The 17,689-nt window shown below is 34.2% G+C and overlaps 1 protein-coding gene across 2 annotated transcripts; it reads left to right on the forward strand.

Moving 5' to 3' along the window:
* The first annotated feature begins 1,090 nt into the window (after positions 1–1,090).
* LOC119635912 (protein PF14_0175) lies at positions 1,091–7,600 on the forward strand. Of its 2 annotated transcripts, XM_038030946.1 has the most exons (4): positions 1,091–1,312; positions 3,916–5,390; positions 5,455–7,045; positions 7,142–7,599. In XM_038030946.1, the coding sequence occupies exons 1-3, from the start codon at positions 1,285–1,287 to the stop codon at positions 7,027–7,029; spliced, it is 3,078 nt and encodes a 1,025-aa protein (XP_037886874.1). In that variant the 5' UTR covers positions 1,091–1,284; the 3' UTR covers positions 7,030–7,045; positions 7,142–7,599. The 2 variants fall into 2 exon arrangements, with proteins under 2 accessions (XP_037886874.1, XP_037886873.1); XM_038030945.1 differs by having other exon boundaries at positions 5,455–7,600.
* The last annotated feature ends 10,089 nt before the right edge of the window (positions 7,601–17,689 follow it).

Raw genomic sequence — 17,689 nt, forward strand, 5'->3', positions numbered from 1 at the left:
CATATTTAATGGAAAGTTCGAGTTCTACAGGCACATTGACTATATCCTGAAAAAGGCGAAAAGTATAAACGTCCTATATAATAACGCACTTTGGAGTAAGTGCACGCTCGACAAGGATGTTAAGCTATTGATTTACAAGCAGATCATAAGACCTGTAATTATTTAGGCAACTCTTGCAGTCAAATGGAGAGTCTAAGGATAATGGAGAGAAAGAACCTAAACCAATGCTGTAACCTAAAGCCCTATAAAATGCCAGATGGCTCGTTCAGAAAACCATCTTGCAGAAAGGTATACGAAACAGCAAACATGAACAGATTAGACATATTTCTTGTAGCCGCAGCCGTCAACTGTTTGGAGAGATGCACCTATTTAGAGAATACAAACGTTGACGTCCTACTAACACTTAAAAATGTCAATGCATTAACCATAAACAATAAATTGTACTTCTATCATAGAAGAAAAAATTCCCGTACACTTCGCAATAATTGTACGTAGACATAGTATTAGATGTAAGTAGTTTTTAAGAATGTAAATAGCTTTAGACTTAAGCAAAAACAAAAACCTAAAAGAAACCCCTTTTATGTCATTTCCTTCTTTTGAGGGTAGTTAACCGTGATTGACATAAATATTAATGTCTAATAACGAAAGAATTAAATATAAACCCGGCAATAAATATATTCTTAGAAAAGTACTAGTTACGTTAAGAAACTTATGTAATTATCAAAGTTTATGCGAAATGTTAAAAAATGAATTGGAATAAATAAACTTGAATCTTAACTTATTTCAAGCGTTGGTTGGCCACGCGCAACGCATAGCGCAATCATTGCGTTAGCATGTTACAAATTTCATTCATTTAGTTAAAACTTAGCAGCGAAAATTTCAATAATGCGACCATCGCAAAACAAATTATTAAAAAGTTTCAAACCAACCATGACTTTTTTGTTTTTATCGTATATTATTTTGCTTTATAATCATATATTTCTCATATAACTGATTTTGAATATTTATTAAAAAATATTTTATTCTGCAATGGCATGGGAATGCTTGTAATTTATGTATAACTAGCAAACGCTAAATTTACTTTAAATAACAAACGCGTTAACAACATTGTTATAGTTATGCCTCGTCGACAACTTTTTTTTCGGGGATTAAGAAGTAAATCTTAATTAGTTTATTATTAATTATCATATTTACTTGAAAAGTAAAATAATAAAATGCAAGAATTTCTGTATAATTCAATGATTGAATAAAAGTAACAAATAACTCAAAGGAATTTAAATAAATATGGATGTGGACAATGAAAATTTTTACGGTAAGTGCTTTATGAAGAAAATGTGCTCGCGTGTTTGTTTTTTTGAGTAATCAACTAACTATAGCAAAATTTTATATATTTTTGACGGCACATCTGCTTGCTTGAGAAGGAGAGAATTCTAATTAGAAAAACGCCCCTAATTTTTTAGTTAAAATTAAAACTTTCTTTGCGCATGAAAGTATTTCAATTAAATAGAAACTTGTTGTTTATGTTATTTATAAAGAGATTACAATCAGTCAGATTACTCCAAGATTCCAGATCCAAGATTAAGTAAAATTTTGAAGTGACCAAAATCATAAAAGTTGTAGAATTCAATTTGTCGTACATTCATTAAGTGGACTTTCGCATTTAACGCGCGGCAACATGTTTATATGGTTTTAGGAAACTTTTAATCGCTTTCTCTTCCGTCACTTTTGCTTGTAATTTCTCTGTAAGGGCGCCGAATTCAATAACATTTAATAAAAATCCATGAGATCTAGAACTGCCGTTGTCGTTCTTGAAATGGAAGCATTTTGAAGGGACTTCTTAAATATAATACGAACTTATCTCCCTTTTGGTAGAAGGTCATGTGGGTTTGATCGCGTGGGCTTAAGCAATGGTAGATGAAAGATTTTAGGAACCTTTTAATCGCTTTGTACCCGGCTAGTTCTAAAAGCGTCAATTTTAACGACAGTTTAGCGAAATATAAGTTGATTCAATTAAAAATTCATGAGATTCAAAATGACTTATTGTCTTTCTTGTAATGATTAATCTCAGAAATATTTCGGAGAAAGTTTCCAACTATAATACGAACCAATCTCCCTTGTACTTTCATTGGCTGAACCGTTGGAGACTCCATGTTAGGCTAATTCAAGAAATTGAAATTCGGATAGGAGTATATTTTGAAAAAAAAGAAAGCGATAAAGCGGTGGTGGTCTCCAAATAATTATTTTATGGCGGGCTCATCGAACAAAGATTTTATTTCGATGGTATAGCTTCAAAGAGAAAGCCAATCACATACGGAATTTAACATCTTTAACCTTAAACATTTGCTACATATTACTTGTTGGATATCATAATATCATGTTGAATTCGCGTATCTCTTGTTCGATTGCATTTTTATTTTTGCCGCTCTCTTATCTATATTTCATTACTAGTTTATTACTTAATCAGTTTAAACTATTTTGAAAATTTTGTTAAAAAAAGTTTTGCGTAATAATTTTTATAGCTTTTTTTTTTTTTCTTTTAATGTTCATAATCGCTGGGCTATGGGTATACTAAGTTTTATATTACTTTTGACGTGCCAGACATTTAAAATAAGTCGTGAGTTCTTTTTCTTCGCTCCCCCTCTATTGTTCTTTTAATGAAATTATCTCGATGAGAAGAACGAATTAACACACGTGCGTTCAGTTTAAGTATTTAATTGAAATTTGAAAATGGCCTGGAGCCGTCCACTTGGCTTACCGAGAAACAAGTAGGAGAGTCGTATTTGTGTTATGGTGACTTCCTATACACTACGCGCTTGTGGTACAAAGGTATATCAAGTGTGTACGGATGAACACAATGCTCAGAAAGAGTTGAGATACATCCCTTTTATATTATACCGATCTGTTTAGAATCACTTTCTGCATGTAAACTTTGTCTGTAGGTTTGTCTCACTTGATTTTTTGTTAAATGCTTCGTATCGGAACAATTTTTCTTTTTTTGAAAAATTGTGATATGAATAACGGTATTAAACGAAGTGGTGAAGACTATTTAATAGTGGGCCGCAGTGGACTGCTTTGTCGAATCAGCTTATTAGAAATGCCAAATAATTTGTTTCAACAAATGAACAAATTTTTAATACATTTTACTTATACACGGAGAAAAAAACGATCGGTACGGTACATTATTCCTTTTATTCGGTGTGGATGTAAAAAATTGGTTAGCAATTAAACAATGGCGTCAATATTTATCAAGGAAGGAATTTAATTGACTAATTCATAAAATCACTTCTTCTGCACTATTCACGGATAAAAGGCACAGAGTCCGTAGAAGAGGTACTATTAGTTTTGGACGTCACTTTACATAAAGTGCATCGTTATGAAGTGAAACATATTTCAATGCGCTTAGCATTTCTTTGGAAAACGGATAATCGCGATACATTCCAATGCCTATAAATATCTACGAATGATATATAGGCAAAATTTTGCGAACGTTAGGGCTCAAACAAGAAAAGGGCGCAAGCATTGGGGTTTACTTAAACTTTTGGATGAGAAAAGCTATATAATTTTATCCATTTTATCTCTATATAGAGATAAAGTTTACCAAAGTTCCTACTATATTCAGTAAATTTATGAACAATTGTCAAGGATGACGGACTTTCAACTTGTGAACCCTCAAAGATGTCTTTCAAACAGAAATAATAAAGATCCTAAGTGAAATGTGCAAATATATTCAAATTACTAAACTAATTAAATTTGCTGGTAGTCTGGTAAGCTTGGTGTGTGTATCTCTCTGTGCCTTGTATACATGTGTTCATGGTGCAGATCGCTATCTTGGGTGGATTCTGGCTCATGACAATGTTTTAATTGCTTTGCGAGTAGTAGACAATAAATAATTAAAATTTCTTTAATTTCTTCTAGATAATATGTCATCGTTTATCGCGCCAGCTTCGGAATACTCGTTGGAAGATTTAGACGAAATCCTACGTTCTACTGGTACAAATTTAGATGCTTCGCTTGATCTGACTGCGGTTAGTGATTTCGATCTAAGCTCTACGCCATTTGAGCCGCCAATTACAGCAGCAACATCATGTAGTAGCTTAGATATAAGCAACTGTAGCCTACAGCCCCATATGCGGGATGAATTTCATTTTAATTTTAACGCATTTCCTTCACCAGCCAGCACACATTTATCAGATTCAATATCATCTCATGAAATCTCTGCGCGTACATCATCTACTTCGTCTATGGACGGTGAGCATTTTAATGCTGATGATTTCTTTAATTTTTTAAACGATGATGATATAAAAATGGATGATTTAATACGCATTAATACAAGCGAAAGTCAAAGAAGACATACACCGTCACCTACAGGAAGTTACGCCAGTTCTAGTGGTAGCTCAACCAGTGGCATACAAAGTGATGTTTCAATGACTTCAGCACATGAAAATATTCAACAAATAAAACATGAAACTGGCGAAGAGTTTGAGCTTGTAACGAAACCATTATTAAATTTGAAGGAAACTGCTGCTGCTATTCGTCCCGAACAAAAGGTGGAAAATAATTTTGCAGGTTTCCACAAGGAAGACGCTAAGGAATTTAAAACAGAAATAATAAAAGATAACAAATTAGCGACTACACCTTCCGCGTTGATAAATGTTGCAATACCCGTAAAAACGATAAATACGATGGTGGTACCTTTACGTAAATCATCTGTTCCGGTGGAGTCGGTTAAACCTTGTACCAATGTAAAAGCTGATGAAATTAGGTCTACATCTGCAGCCATACCCGCGTCAAAAGTCATACACACCACAACACCATCACCTAAATTGAATCCTCCATCTAATCCAAAACCAAAAACAATTTATTTATCTTCGAATGATTTTAAAGTGTTAATGCAAAAAATGAATAGTAATAATAGTAATAATAATAATATTAATAACGGGGCCAATAAAAAATTCAGCGCCACCAATGGGCAAATGCCCAAAGTTGTATTGAAAACTACTAACGGTAAAATAATACCGGCAAATAAAATTTTTAACAATACCACCGGAAATATCACAGCGACAACTTCTCCGCCAATTCATAATCAATTTAAAGCAAACATTGTTAAGGCCAGCGGCGCACATGCGATTAAACAGACCTTGAACGCTCAAGCTCGAGCAAACCTTATGGCTAACGGCAATCGTTTCTCTGGCGGCGCTCAACTGAAAGGGGGAAATGGAAATTTCGATGCATATAAAGATCTTATAGATGAGAAATTGTTTAAGAAACAACAACGTATGTTGAAAAATCGTGAATCGGCCTCGTTGTCACGTCGTAAGAAGAAAGAGTATATGGAACGTTTAGAAAATCGTATTAAAGGTTTGGAAAAGGAGAATTACACATTAAAGGGGGTAATTAAAAGTCTGATTATCTTGTTAAATTTCATTAATTTGCTATTTCAATATATGTTTGCAGGAAAACTCTTCATTGCGTTCTCAATTAATTGCTTTTGCTCAGACGTGCCAATGTAAAAATGCCAACGTTAGCGAATTTATATTGAATTCTTTACAAATCAATACCGAAGCCAAAGCAACTGTATTAAGTGCTATTGACTCAGCTTTTCTGCTAAACAATAAAGTCAATAAACAAACGCAACCCGAGCAGCCATTCAGAGGTTCAACGAATCATATTAAGATAGCACCGAAACCGCCTAATGCACCGCCTAATATTAATCGAAATTTCAAGCAACGTATGTCAGCGACAACGGTTAAGAAAAATGTAGCCATTTTGTTTGCGATGGCTTTCATGGTGACGTTGAATGTTGGCAACTTTCAACATTACTTAAATAAGGCGGGTCTCGAAAATAGTGCTTTAGAATCAATTGCGGCAACGGGCGAAGAACAACAATTATTGCCATCTGGCGGACGACGCTTATTATGGGTGCCCACTGAGCAGGAGTTTCACGAGCAAAATAACCGCAGCAAACGTGAAATTGAATTCACCAAAATGGCACCGCCGCCGTTGCATTTTTTGCGACCCATCAATCGGACCACAGGTGACAAACTGAACGGCACAGCGCCTCAAGATGATCCGTTGTTAAAAAAATCTGAGAAATGTGCGTCGTCAGCTTCAAGCAACACAACGAATTACATACAAGAGAATATGCGTTTGGCTCGAAATTTGCATAAATGGATTGGCGGCAATGACTATTTGAACTTGAGTTCAGGCCGTAATTTGGACAATGTGTCTCATTTTAAGTTGACTAGGAATTATGTCAATCTCGATCTACCGTTGCAAGATCCCGTAGGCAACAAACCACAAAAACGTAAAATATTTATGGATAATACGGCAATACCAAGCAATAAAAAAGCAAAGTTAGCGAACTTACCATCCGGTTTCAATTCTTTAGAGCTGTTTAAGCCACGCATTAGTGAGGAATATTTGCGTTTATTTAAAGGCATTAAGCGGCAAGACGATACCTTTTATGTATTGTCCTTCAATATGGATCATATTTTATTACCGGCTTCGGCTTACAATAAAACATCACGCCCAAAAATGTCTTTGATGTTACCGGCTGGCGATCCCTCCTTAAACGGTGACGTAGTGCTCATGCAAATCGATTGTGAAGTAATAAACACAACAGAATTGGAAATAAAGTCCCATATGATCCCCGAAAAGTTACGACGTTCTCGCTACGATAGCGTTAAGGTTAAAGTCAACGATGACGTAGTTAATAATGGAACCAATGTAGATGAAAAGTTTGAGAAGAAATCAAAAAACCCCGAGAAAAATGAAACTAAAGAAAAGTCTCGTACCACATATTTCATGATGGGTCCAAAAAATCAAAACGGTATGGTTAAGACAGATAGTAATGAAGGATTGACCATGAAAAGGAGACCACCGCTGCTGAAACTGAACGCTAGTGACAGTATTTTAGGCAGCGGTATACTAAATGTTCGTAATTCAACTTTATTTTCTAAAATGAGAGAAACTGTTGTCAATGCCGGTGTGGCGACTACCAGTGACCCTAATTTCAATAAGATTTTTTAAGGCATGGAAAAAAGAGGCAATTATTACGTCTGCATATTTCATATCAAAATTCCGAAAAACCAATTTTTTCTCTTTTTGTTTTTCTTTTTTTTTTTTTGTTTTTTCGCGTTAGGTTGGCGAGCAATTTACTGTATTGCGAGGGTATCCCACTGACTGCTTTTAAGCCAGCACAACCTTTTACTGTGAGTCTTAGTCAGATTTGGACTTGACGTCATTATACATCAAATATATGATCTGATTGCACATTGAGTGTAAAAAAAAAAAAATTTCTAATACCTTAAGTACACGAAGTATTTTTCTGATTTTAATCTAAGCCAAACTTGAATTGCTTCAAATCGCTACTTATATACAGCTGATCCTTTATAAACTCAAGAAAAACTGATCAACTGTTTTAAAATGTTTACAAATGCCTTGAGATATTTTGTAAGATGAATTTTAGTATGTCGATGATAGAAGTGTATATCAAGTTTGTGTGGGGAAGGACTTTAAATAGCTCCACTTTTTGTTATACCGATCGATTCAGAATCATTATCATTACAATCTGAATCGATCCAAGTTTGTCTCTCCGTCTGTTCGTTCGTCTGTCTGTCTTGCTTTCTTTTATTCAATCTTCAGAACGTAATATTTCAAATATTTTGATGCAATTTTGAAAATGGGTCGGACCGGGCAACGTCGTTTTGAAATGTTGTTATATGAATAATTATATTAAACAGAATAGTGTAAGGTATTTAATGGATGGGTGCGTCCTATTATAGTGTTTTCACTTGTTTTATTAGGAATGTCGTTTGTTTTATTATATTATGTTGAAGAAATTTTTTAAGAAAATTTTGAAATAATTACAGTAAACTGCTCGGCAACCTGAGTGAAGAGGTAAAAAAATTGAAGAAAACAAATTTTTTTTAAAAGATTGTAAATATTTTTATTTAAAATGAAACAATTGTTTTCGTTTCGATGTAATCAACATTTAAAAATTTTAAAAATATTTAGAAAATATTTCTTTTTATTGAATGTATTTCATGTTGTTCATTTTTTCATAATATATATATATATATAAATATTTGTTCTTTAATATTAGATATACGAGCATTTACATGGTGGCAGGAAGATGTTGTTCATCACCCTTTCAACTATTTATTCACTCATTAATTGTTATAAATGAGAAATATTTAAATTTAAAAAATGTTTTAAGTTCAGCATTTGGTTGTAACCTATTCTTATATTAAGCAAAGTTAATGTGCAATTTCATTAGAACTTTTGATTATATGTATTCGTTGGAACGAACACTCCTTTTACCTTAACATTTTTATTCATAAATATTTTATAAGAATCAAAAAGTTTCGAGTTATTGCTCTTCATAAAGTTTACGAAGAAGAATATTTTCTTATTTAGTTTTGCTTGCTTTTTGTTAAAAATTTGTATCACAATGTAATCAATGTTCAAGTGTTTTTATTCCGGCGAACATTTTTACACCCTACGCCACTTGTGGTAGTAGGGTATAGGGTAATTGTATGTATTTCGATCATCTATTGATAAAAATGATAAAATATTGTAACTTAAATTCGATGATTTTGACCTTTCTCTTCATACAAGAAAAGTTTTCTATTTAATATTGAGTTATACAGTGTATACAGACGCTAATCGTGGAACGTTCAAAATTGCATTTTCGAAATACATTACGTTTGTTGTTTAATTTGAAGAGATCTGACGCCTATCAAACAGTATTACAAGCTTATCGTCATGCTGCTCTATTATATGGCAATCGTCGTTTTTGGTTTAAACGGTTTAAAAATGGGGAATTTGATATCAATGACAAATGGAGGACCAAAAATCTCGAAGACAATGAATCCATTGTAAGGTTTACAGGACGAAAAGCCAATGAACTCAAATTTACAAAGAACTTTCAAACAGTTTACCAGTTGATGAATCAACCGTTTTTAGATGTGTACTTGCGAAGGAAAAGATCCAAAAGGAGGAATAATGACTACCGTACGATTTGACTGAAAATGCTATTTTAACATCCCCTTTCTCTTGCTCCCCAAGCAAAAAAGGAAGATCTCTGCCTATTTTTTGAATTCTACCCTAATAAGGATTTCCATGCGTATTGATTCTTTCTAGAGCACACTGCAGATGACGATTTTTGTGCTGAGGGAAGCCTAAGGTCTGGCTATTTGTGTTCAATACAGATAGTAATTGCATTAAAGAAGGTATTGTTAGTACGCTTAAACTTACAGGTTTGTCATTAATTGCAACATATCCGTGCAAGGGAACCTCTGCGACGTTGGGGTATGGTCAGTATTTTCTTTTCTTGTAGTATTAATCAAAGACGTCAGTGGACAGCGGCGAATACATTGACACAATTAAAACAGCGGAAAAAGGGAAAATTATTTAAACAGTCAAATTTATTTAAACATTCATGGGCTACAAATGTTACGCCTTCCTTCTCCTCCTCGGAAAAAAAAAATATAGCAGAGCAGTTTCCTGTTTCTTATAATGAAACTCTAACTCTCCCTACGTCCTACGAATAAATAATAATTTTAAATGGGTTTGTTAGGTAGGAACATATCATGGTATGGACATATCTTCACACGTCCGAAAAATGTACATATCAAGTGCAGAATCTTTGGTAAATACGTTCAGCCCTTTTGCGTTTGGTGAACACTTTGCAGGCATCGATTATTGCGTTTAAATTTTAGAAAGATTTTGTAAATATTTATAGTGAAATTCTCATAACGGAAATTAAAACTTACTGTCTGTACTAGAAGTCAAGCTCGTTCTCAAACTTCATGTGCCTTCATTAACTAAGAGAAGATAAGCCGTTTTCAGCTTTTTATCTCAAGTTTGATAATCGTTAAAGTTCTAGCAGCAGACCGAAAAAGACGTTAAGGGTTACCGTGCGTACATGTCACGAATAGATTATTCTCTCGTTGCCCGATGGCACAACGGATTAATTAGTTTAGCATTAACCGGCGATAAATAAGAAGTAGGCTAATAGTGCCATAGAAGGAGGTCTGATTATTCTCGAGCTACCAGAATGAGAAAGAAGTGACAATTTTTTCTCAACTCTGATCAGCGTCGAGGGATATCTAACGCCAATTCCCAGGGAGCCCTATCCAGAGTCAATTAAGAGAGGATTCTCCCGGTAATCTTGTGAGAACTGCATCAATCTTGCTTTGGGCAACCTAACTAACGTGGACGCCTACTATTTTGACTATAACGTCAGTCTATATAACTTTGAGTGATCTTGTATAATACGCAGCCCAAGCCACGCTGGTGCTTTGACCGACCCATCCAGAATCACATTCTGAGTTGAGTTAAGTTTGCCTCTCCCTACATGTGTATCTATCCTTTCAATTTGCGCTTTGCGTTCAAAAAATAATTTTAAGAAAAATTTTGCACTTCTCCAGGTACTATGATACAAATGGTTGGTGTACTAAATTAATGTAAAATTTGGACCGGATGTGTCAATTTTTTGCACCCCTTCTTATATAATCGCTCATACACAGAGCTTCATAAGCAAGAAATGTTATGTTAGTCAATAACATTTATTCAACAGAAAAATAAATTGTGACAAATTAGGACTACGTGGGCTTATTTTCTGGAACCCACCGTGAAGTGTTCTCATGAAAAGTAGTACCTCTATTTATGGAAAACATGCTGTCTTCGTTTGTGACGTTGCTGAAAAGTCTAAAGCTACTGATATAGTCATAGCGTTAGGGTACTTCAACTTGCCAACAGTCTCTTGGTGTTACATCGATAATTGTGACTGTGCGGTGCCCCCATCAACATCTGATAGAGTTATCCTGTTTTTCAATGAATTATTTGATCGTAATTTACTTCAATACAACCTTATTCTTAATTGTAGTGGCAGACTGCTAGATCTTTGCCTTGCCAATTTCACGGAGATGATTGTAAATCGCTGTCCACCCTTTAGTTCACCTGAGAATCCGTATCATCCCGCAATTTGTATTTCCTTTTTTTTGCAGGCGTGGTAGGCCGTTGAACTACTCTAACGTGCCAAATCCAACTTTATGTAATAAATATTATGATTTTAATAAAACCAATATTTTAGTGCCTAAATCTCATTTTTTACACATTATGCTCGATTTCTCTGCTGTGAATATTGAAACCTTACCGTCTTCGTTCTGCAATGTATTAAACTTAGCTATTTCTGCATCCGTGTATTAGGCGAAGTAGTGTAGGCTATTTAAAAGTCGACCATAATTACATAATAACTTATTAAAATAATTGTTTTTTCGATATATGTTTGCATTTGTTTAATTTTTCACTTGTGGCATTGAATTTGCGTTTAGAATATCAGTAATGTGTCTATGTGAAGGGGAGGTCTAATATAGAATGGCTTTTCAGTCTTCTTACTTCATAACTATCATCTAATATGTTTGCAGTTAAAATATTAGGGCGCCGGCTTAATTCGTTTAATTAATTAATTTGGAGTATATCAAGGTCGTTGTATAAGATGTGATCGTCCACTAACCAAGGAGCATTTTCGATTAGTTTTATGGTTTTAGATCGATATCTCTATAATATTTGTACCTTAGGATATGCTGGATCTCATACATCTATACCGGCTTTAGAGCAGTTTTGTAGAATACAAATTTTCTCCTCAGATCAAGCTTGGACTTTGGCCTTAAAAGCCAGCGCATTTTCTTTGTTTTCATATATTGTCAAGGAGAAAGTCATTTAATACTGAGCACTTCATTGATTCACACAAGTTGGAAAACGTAGATTCATTCATTGATGTAGTAAGGGTTCTACTCGACCACAGATTACACAGATTGTTAATCTGCACATTAAGCTCTCTTTTAGTAAAGCTAGGCCCGCGCTAGATTGCATTATGAGATGATCCAATGCACTTAAGAGTCTTTTCAATTCAAAAAGGCTGTACAAGTGCTTAGTTAAATTAATATTTGAGTATGCCTCTGTTGTGTGGTCTGCTTCCTACAGACGTTTTGTGGGTTCAATTGAATTCGTTCAAAAGCAAATCTTGCTGTTTGCCCTTACAAATTTGGTTTGGGACCCGCTTGTGTCTCTTCCTCCTTATGAAAATACGTTGCGTCTGTTATCCTTACCGTCACTTGAGAAACGTAAATTTATTGTTGATGCTTTCTTCCTAATTAAATTAATTAACGACACTATCGATTCGCCCATATTACTTGGTGCGATCACCTTTAATGTTCCTAATCGCTTCTCTAGGCACACTATCTACGTTAGGCTTAGTCAATGTAAATATAATTATAACCTGTTTAATCTGTTCAAAGTTGTTTGCGGAAACCTGAATGACGTCTACCACTTAATCTCAATGTCGGACTCTTTAAAGCAATTTTGCTTAATACCCGCGATTGGCCTATGTCGTATTTAAACTAACTTGCATTCTTAACATCCCACTATGACTTGAAAAATAGCTGGTGTTGCTACTGCTATCGACTGCAAAGCTTTTGCATGTTCGGCTTAGGGGTTCACTTGCAACTTGGTTCTGTATTGGTTGCGGGTGTGCCTCTCTGCTATTTGTGCATTTGGTTTTTTTCTTTCTTATTTATTTATACATGAATTATTATTAATTTTTTCTTTACTTCTCCTTGTATACTTTATTGTAGTTTTTAATAATAATTAGTATAAGACTTGCTTTTAAGAGTCAGTTGTATTCGGCTGTTAATTTATTTTAACCGACTTTCATGTGTAAATAATAAATAAATAAATAAATATTTAACTGTGGTTATTGTTCCAAATTATTCTTCTGTCGATGTGGAGACCAAGATATATCACACTGTTGTGAGGCCATTTCACTTAGAAAAAGGATAATCTTCCTTCCTTAGGCTAAATGTAATAAAAAAATTCGATTTGTCAGTAACTCTTACTTCACTATTCGGGTCATTTCTCTGTCGTATGCAATTGTCTTTGGATAATGTTTGAGGCGTCTGTAGGACTAGTGGCAACAATGGTAACATCCTTGGAAACAGACATGTCTGAGGTAAAAATCGTATACAATATTGAGCTTAAAATACTTGCCTGTGGGATTCCAGCATTTTCATCGTGCTTCTTAATAGTGCGGGCAAAAATGATCCGTTTCACGTCGACAAATACCCACGAGCAATATAGTTTACTTACCAGAGTGTCTCTACTTACTTAAATCGTGATTGCGCCGAATTCCAAATTGATTGGTTAGGCAGTGTATTGACAGTCGCCAGGCTCGGAAGCAATCTTTTTAGAAAAAGTTTTTCAAAAAATCTGTTGATGATTTGTAAGAGATTGATAGGACTGTATGATGTTATTATGTGTTTGGGTGAATGTTCTGGTTTTGCAACCCCAGTAATTTTTGCACATTTCCATTGAATAGAAAAATTCAAAAGCCTTATGATTGAATTGTAAAAAATTTGATGCCGTAGTCTTAGAATGTACTTTGCAAACATTTCGATTTTATTAAGCTTAGAAAAATATCTTTATTCACACGTATACACGCATACACATATGTGCCTAATTTTCTGAATAACAAGATTATACTAATTCGTCAGAGATTTGCACCTGAATATTTTTCATATATCGCAAGCAAATTTAAGGTGTGTTCTAGAACGTGCGCATAATATACCGATTGCAGTATAAAACTATTAAACAAACAATTGTTTTATAAATTCATCTCTTGTTTTCTAGCAAAAAAAAAAAAAAAAAAAAATCTTTCGCCTTCATATGGTTATGCATTGTTTTCCATCAATTATGTTTATGTATCAATCTTACTTAATAATCGTAGGCAGTCAATTTGAAGAATATTAATCATACTTAGATAGAGATGCCTTAAAATGCTTATGCATTAGATGTACACAAATACATTTTGCATTTCATTTGTATGAAATTGTTTTAAGTTGATTTCCCTAGCAAATAAGTAATCGCTTATCTGTGCCTTTGTAGCAATGACTTTGTAAAATTCAATATAATTCAAATACGCACATATCTACATATGTGTACAACTAGAGAAATTGCGTATTTTTCACAATCATTTGAAAATCTATAAAGCACGTGTTTTGTATGTAAAACTGATAGTGATAAAACAAGTAAGACAATTAATTACATTCGATTGTGATCGAACATTTTACACTCATTATCGTTATTCTAAAAGGTAGTAAAAAAGAAGAGAAGAACTACACTTTATTACTATATGATATTTGTTGGGCGTGGCTGATTTTTTTGTTGTTATTTATAACGTGTATCTACTCTAGTTTATAAGACATCTTGATTTTTGCGAAGGAGAAAATGTTTACCGTAGACATTATACAGTTGGCCAGACGGACCTATGGACAAGCGAACAGAGGGACCTGGTTAAGCGAGTTCCAAGTTTGGCCCAAGTCAAGAATCTATAGGATTAATGGGTTCTCTGATGCTTCCTTCTGACGCTTGTAAACATTTCGAAAAATGAATGAATGAATGAAAATTTGACACCAAATAATATGGGGTAGGCGTGACTATTTTTTCAATTTTTGTAAAGCCCCTGCAGTCACTATATTGTAGTTTTTGAGTGATGGGCAAAAAAATTTTTTGGAAAACAGAAATGTTCTCATTGCACATGGTACCGTAAGCATGTCCTGCGACCGAGTTGCCCCATTTTCAATAGCAATTTGCGTGAAAGGACAAGCAGTGTTGTTGCCAGACTTGAAGTCAATAACTTAATTTTTGTGAACACGGACATTACGCAGATGGACAGACAGATGGACGGACAATAAGAAGGATGGATAGATAGTTGGACGAACCTGCTTAAATCATTTCAGAATTTAATTTTGATTAAAAATACTTTTCGAAGCCTCTGAAGTCTGCTTCTGGGCGTTGCGAACGTTTTGAAAAAATGAATATACCGGTCAACCTTTGGCGATGGGTATAGAATATATTTATTTTAAACTAAATCCTTCGATTCCCCACAGCTCGATTACGGTTATTTTAAAATTATCACAAACAATTTATACGGTATAGACAGACAGACCTACAAAGAATAATATAATCTTTATTAGTTTGAAATCTTTTTTAAGCATCTCTACGCTTTTCAGACCTTTAGGATCGCACAATTTTTAATAGAAACCTAAATTTTATTGCATATTCTTTTATTTAGGCAAATAAACATTGAGAATGGCCGCCACTCGTGTGTTATCCTTCGGTAAAACATTATTCAATCTCGACAATCAAAAACTGGAGATTATTGCTCTCAACAGTAGACATCGATTTACAATAAAATAAGTTTAGTTCAATTATTATTATAATTATTATTATTATTATAAATTTAGACAGAGAAGACTAAACTCTTGAAGCACTAGCATCTAAGGCTTTTGCCTTTATTAAAAATTCTGTCGCATTTTAGATTTGAACCCACGATCATTGAGTTGCTAGTCGAGACTCTTGCCAACTCTTGGCCACTCAGGCGGATTAGTTCAATTAAAACTAGACGTTTCAGGTAGATTTGTTTTTCATTTCCTTCAAGTGAAGGAATAACCACAGGATGAGTTTGGCTGCCTTATCTTCTTATCTACACTGCATTTTGCTTCATTATAGTCGAGCCATATAATAATTCTTACACCCATGAACGAAGTTTTGTCGAAACGTTTCCAATACCCGCAAGCGAATCGATATAGGATCCATATATCCATCTGTGTAATATCTGTAACACTCTTTTATTCGCAAAAATGAAGATATCGGCTTCAAATTTGTCTCAAAGATTAGAAGTATTTACATGCAGGTCGATATTGAAAGTGGACCAAAGCGATCGAAGAGCGCGCCTCGGTTTTTTCTTATTACTTACAAGCAGGTAAATCTACAAAAATTTAAACATATATTCTACGAGCTCTGTTTTAGTAATTAACAATAAATAAAAAGCGGTGACCACGCCTACCTAATGTTGCATTGTATGAGACTTAAATTTTTTTTCAATAACTTTATAACGCGCAGAAGCAAGCTTCAAAAACTTCATAGCCCTTGGCCAGTTTCATGTTCGGAGTACATCTAAGCATGTCCGCCTGTCCGGCTGTTCATTTGTCCGCCTGCTCAACTACGTACTATCTGTGGTAAACATTCTGCCATTCATACAATAATGAACATATCGTTCATGAATTTGTAAAACCGAGGCAAATTTGGAGTCGATCAGTAAAAGTTCCGAAGCAGGTTGGGTATATCTCCGCAAATCATTTTTATAGTAAATATACTTCAACTGGAATTCACGAAAGCCATACGGTACAGTAGCTTTGGAGGAAGACTGCGTAAATGCTTGAAATTGGATTTATTTCGATTATTTCGCAAGTGTCTGCTTTCTAAGCGCTCGGAACGGTATCACTTTAATTCTAATGTAATTCCGATTGATTGGATAAATTGTGCAAACTTAGGTTATCAAGCGCAGAGAAGCTCCCAAATTTTGCAATTAAAAATGCTCAAAGGTATAAGCGATCCCAGTTCTCATAGCTAATGAGCGGTTACAAATGCATTGAAAAGCTTGGAGGAATTATATATCACTGGTTTTACTGGTAAGGCACTGCATCGGACCGGACGAATGCGAAACTTGCGACTAATTGATACAAATTATCTATAATTTTTTCGCGTATTATTAATTAAACGATGTTCTGTAGGGTGTATAACGGTCGGCCTTCACCAATTTCATAGCATTCTTATTTGTAGTCTACGCTTTCTGCAAACGTCCTATTAAACTGGCATCAGTTTGTTTTTCTAATTTGATGTCTCTACATCGAAAAGATGGAACTATTAAAAACTCATCTACATACGATTTCGTTCTTTCAAAAATTTACACGACAGAACTTACCCTCTAATCTCAGTGGGTGAGCCCGTAACGATAGTGGCAAATCTGTTATTTTCTAGAGAAGTGGTTAGATGTTGAGATTTTGAGTAACAGCAGAGACAAGGCATTACTGTATTTTGTTAAACCATTTCAACCTTGGCCTTTCTCATGCAATTTAAACGGAAGAAATGTCATTCTTCATCTTGCGACATTAGAAAGAAATACACTGGCCGACTATAGGCTTACGCGAGGCGCCAAAGTTGGTACATCGGGATTGTTAAATGTTTTTTCAACTTACAGAAGAAGAAGATTAGTATAAGATGTTAATGCGATAGTAAATATAAAGATAAGTAAGAATAAAGATGACTGTTATTATACTTATACTTGGTGGCGCCATAGTTCGGAAATCTATGAGCTAAGACAACTTAGCAAGTTGCTTATGGTGTTGTATTGATGAAAAATTACGCTTCTGCTGTTAAATGCATAAACATTTTGATGGCAATGGATACTGAAGAAGAGCTTGATAATTACTTTCAAAAATCACTAAAATTTTATACGGTTTTGAACATCTAGGTTATAAACATTTTACTTACGTTTACTTAGTACATATTTCGTTTTCGTTGTTAATATAGGAAAATATAATTTAATTAATTAATTAACAAATAAACCAATCGCTTAAAAACATGAAAAAAAATAAAAATATGCTTGAAGTGCAAACGAAAGGAAAAGAATTAAATACAAAATTGAGAAAAGATATTAAATTAATTTATGTTTGAATCAAAAAGGTTTCGTGTAAAAAAGCATTAGGATAGATAGATAGATAGATAGATAGATAGATAGAGAGAGAGAGAGAGAGAGAGAGAGAGAGAGAGAGAGAGAGAGAGA

Source organism: Glossina fuscipes, unplaced genomic scaffold (genome assembly GCF_014805625.2).
Source record: "Glossina fuscipes isolate IAEA_lab_2018 unplaced genomic scaffold, Yale_Gfus_2 27, whole genome shotgun sequence".
NCBI lineage: Eukaryota > Metazoa > Arthropoda > Insecta > Diptera > Glossinidae > Glossina > Glossina fuscipes.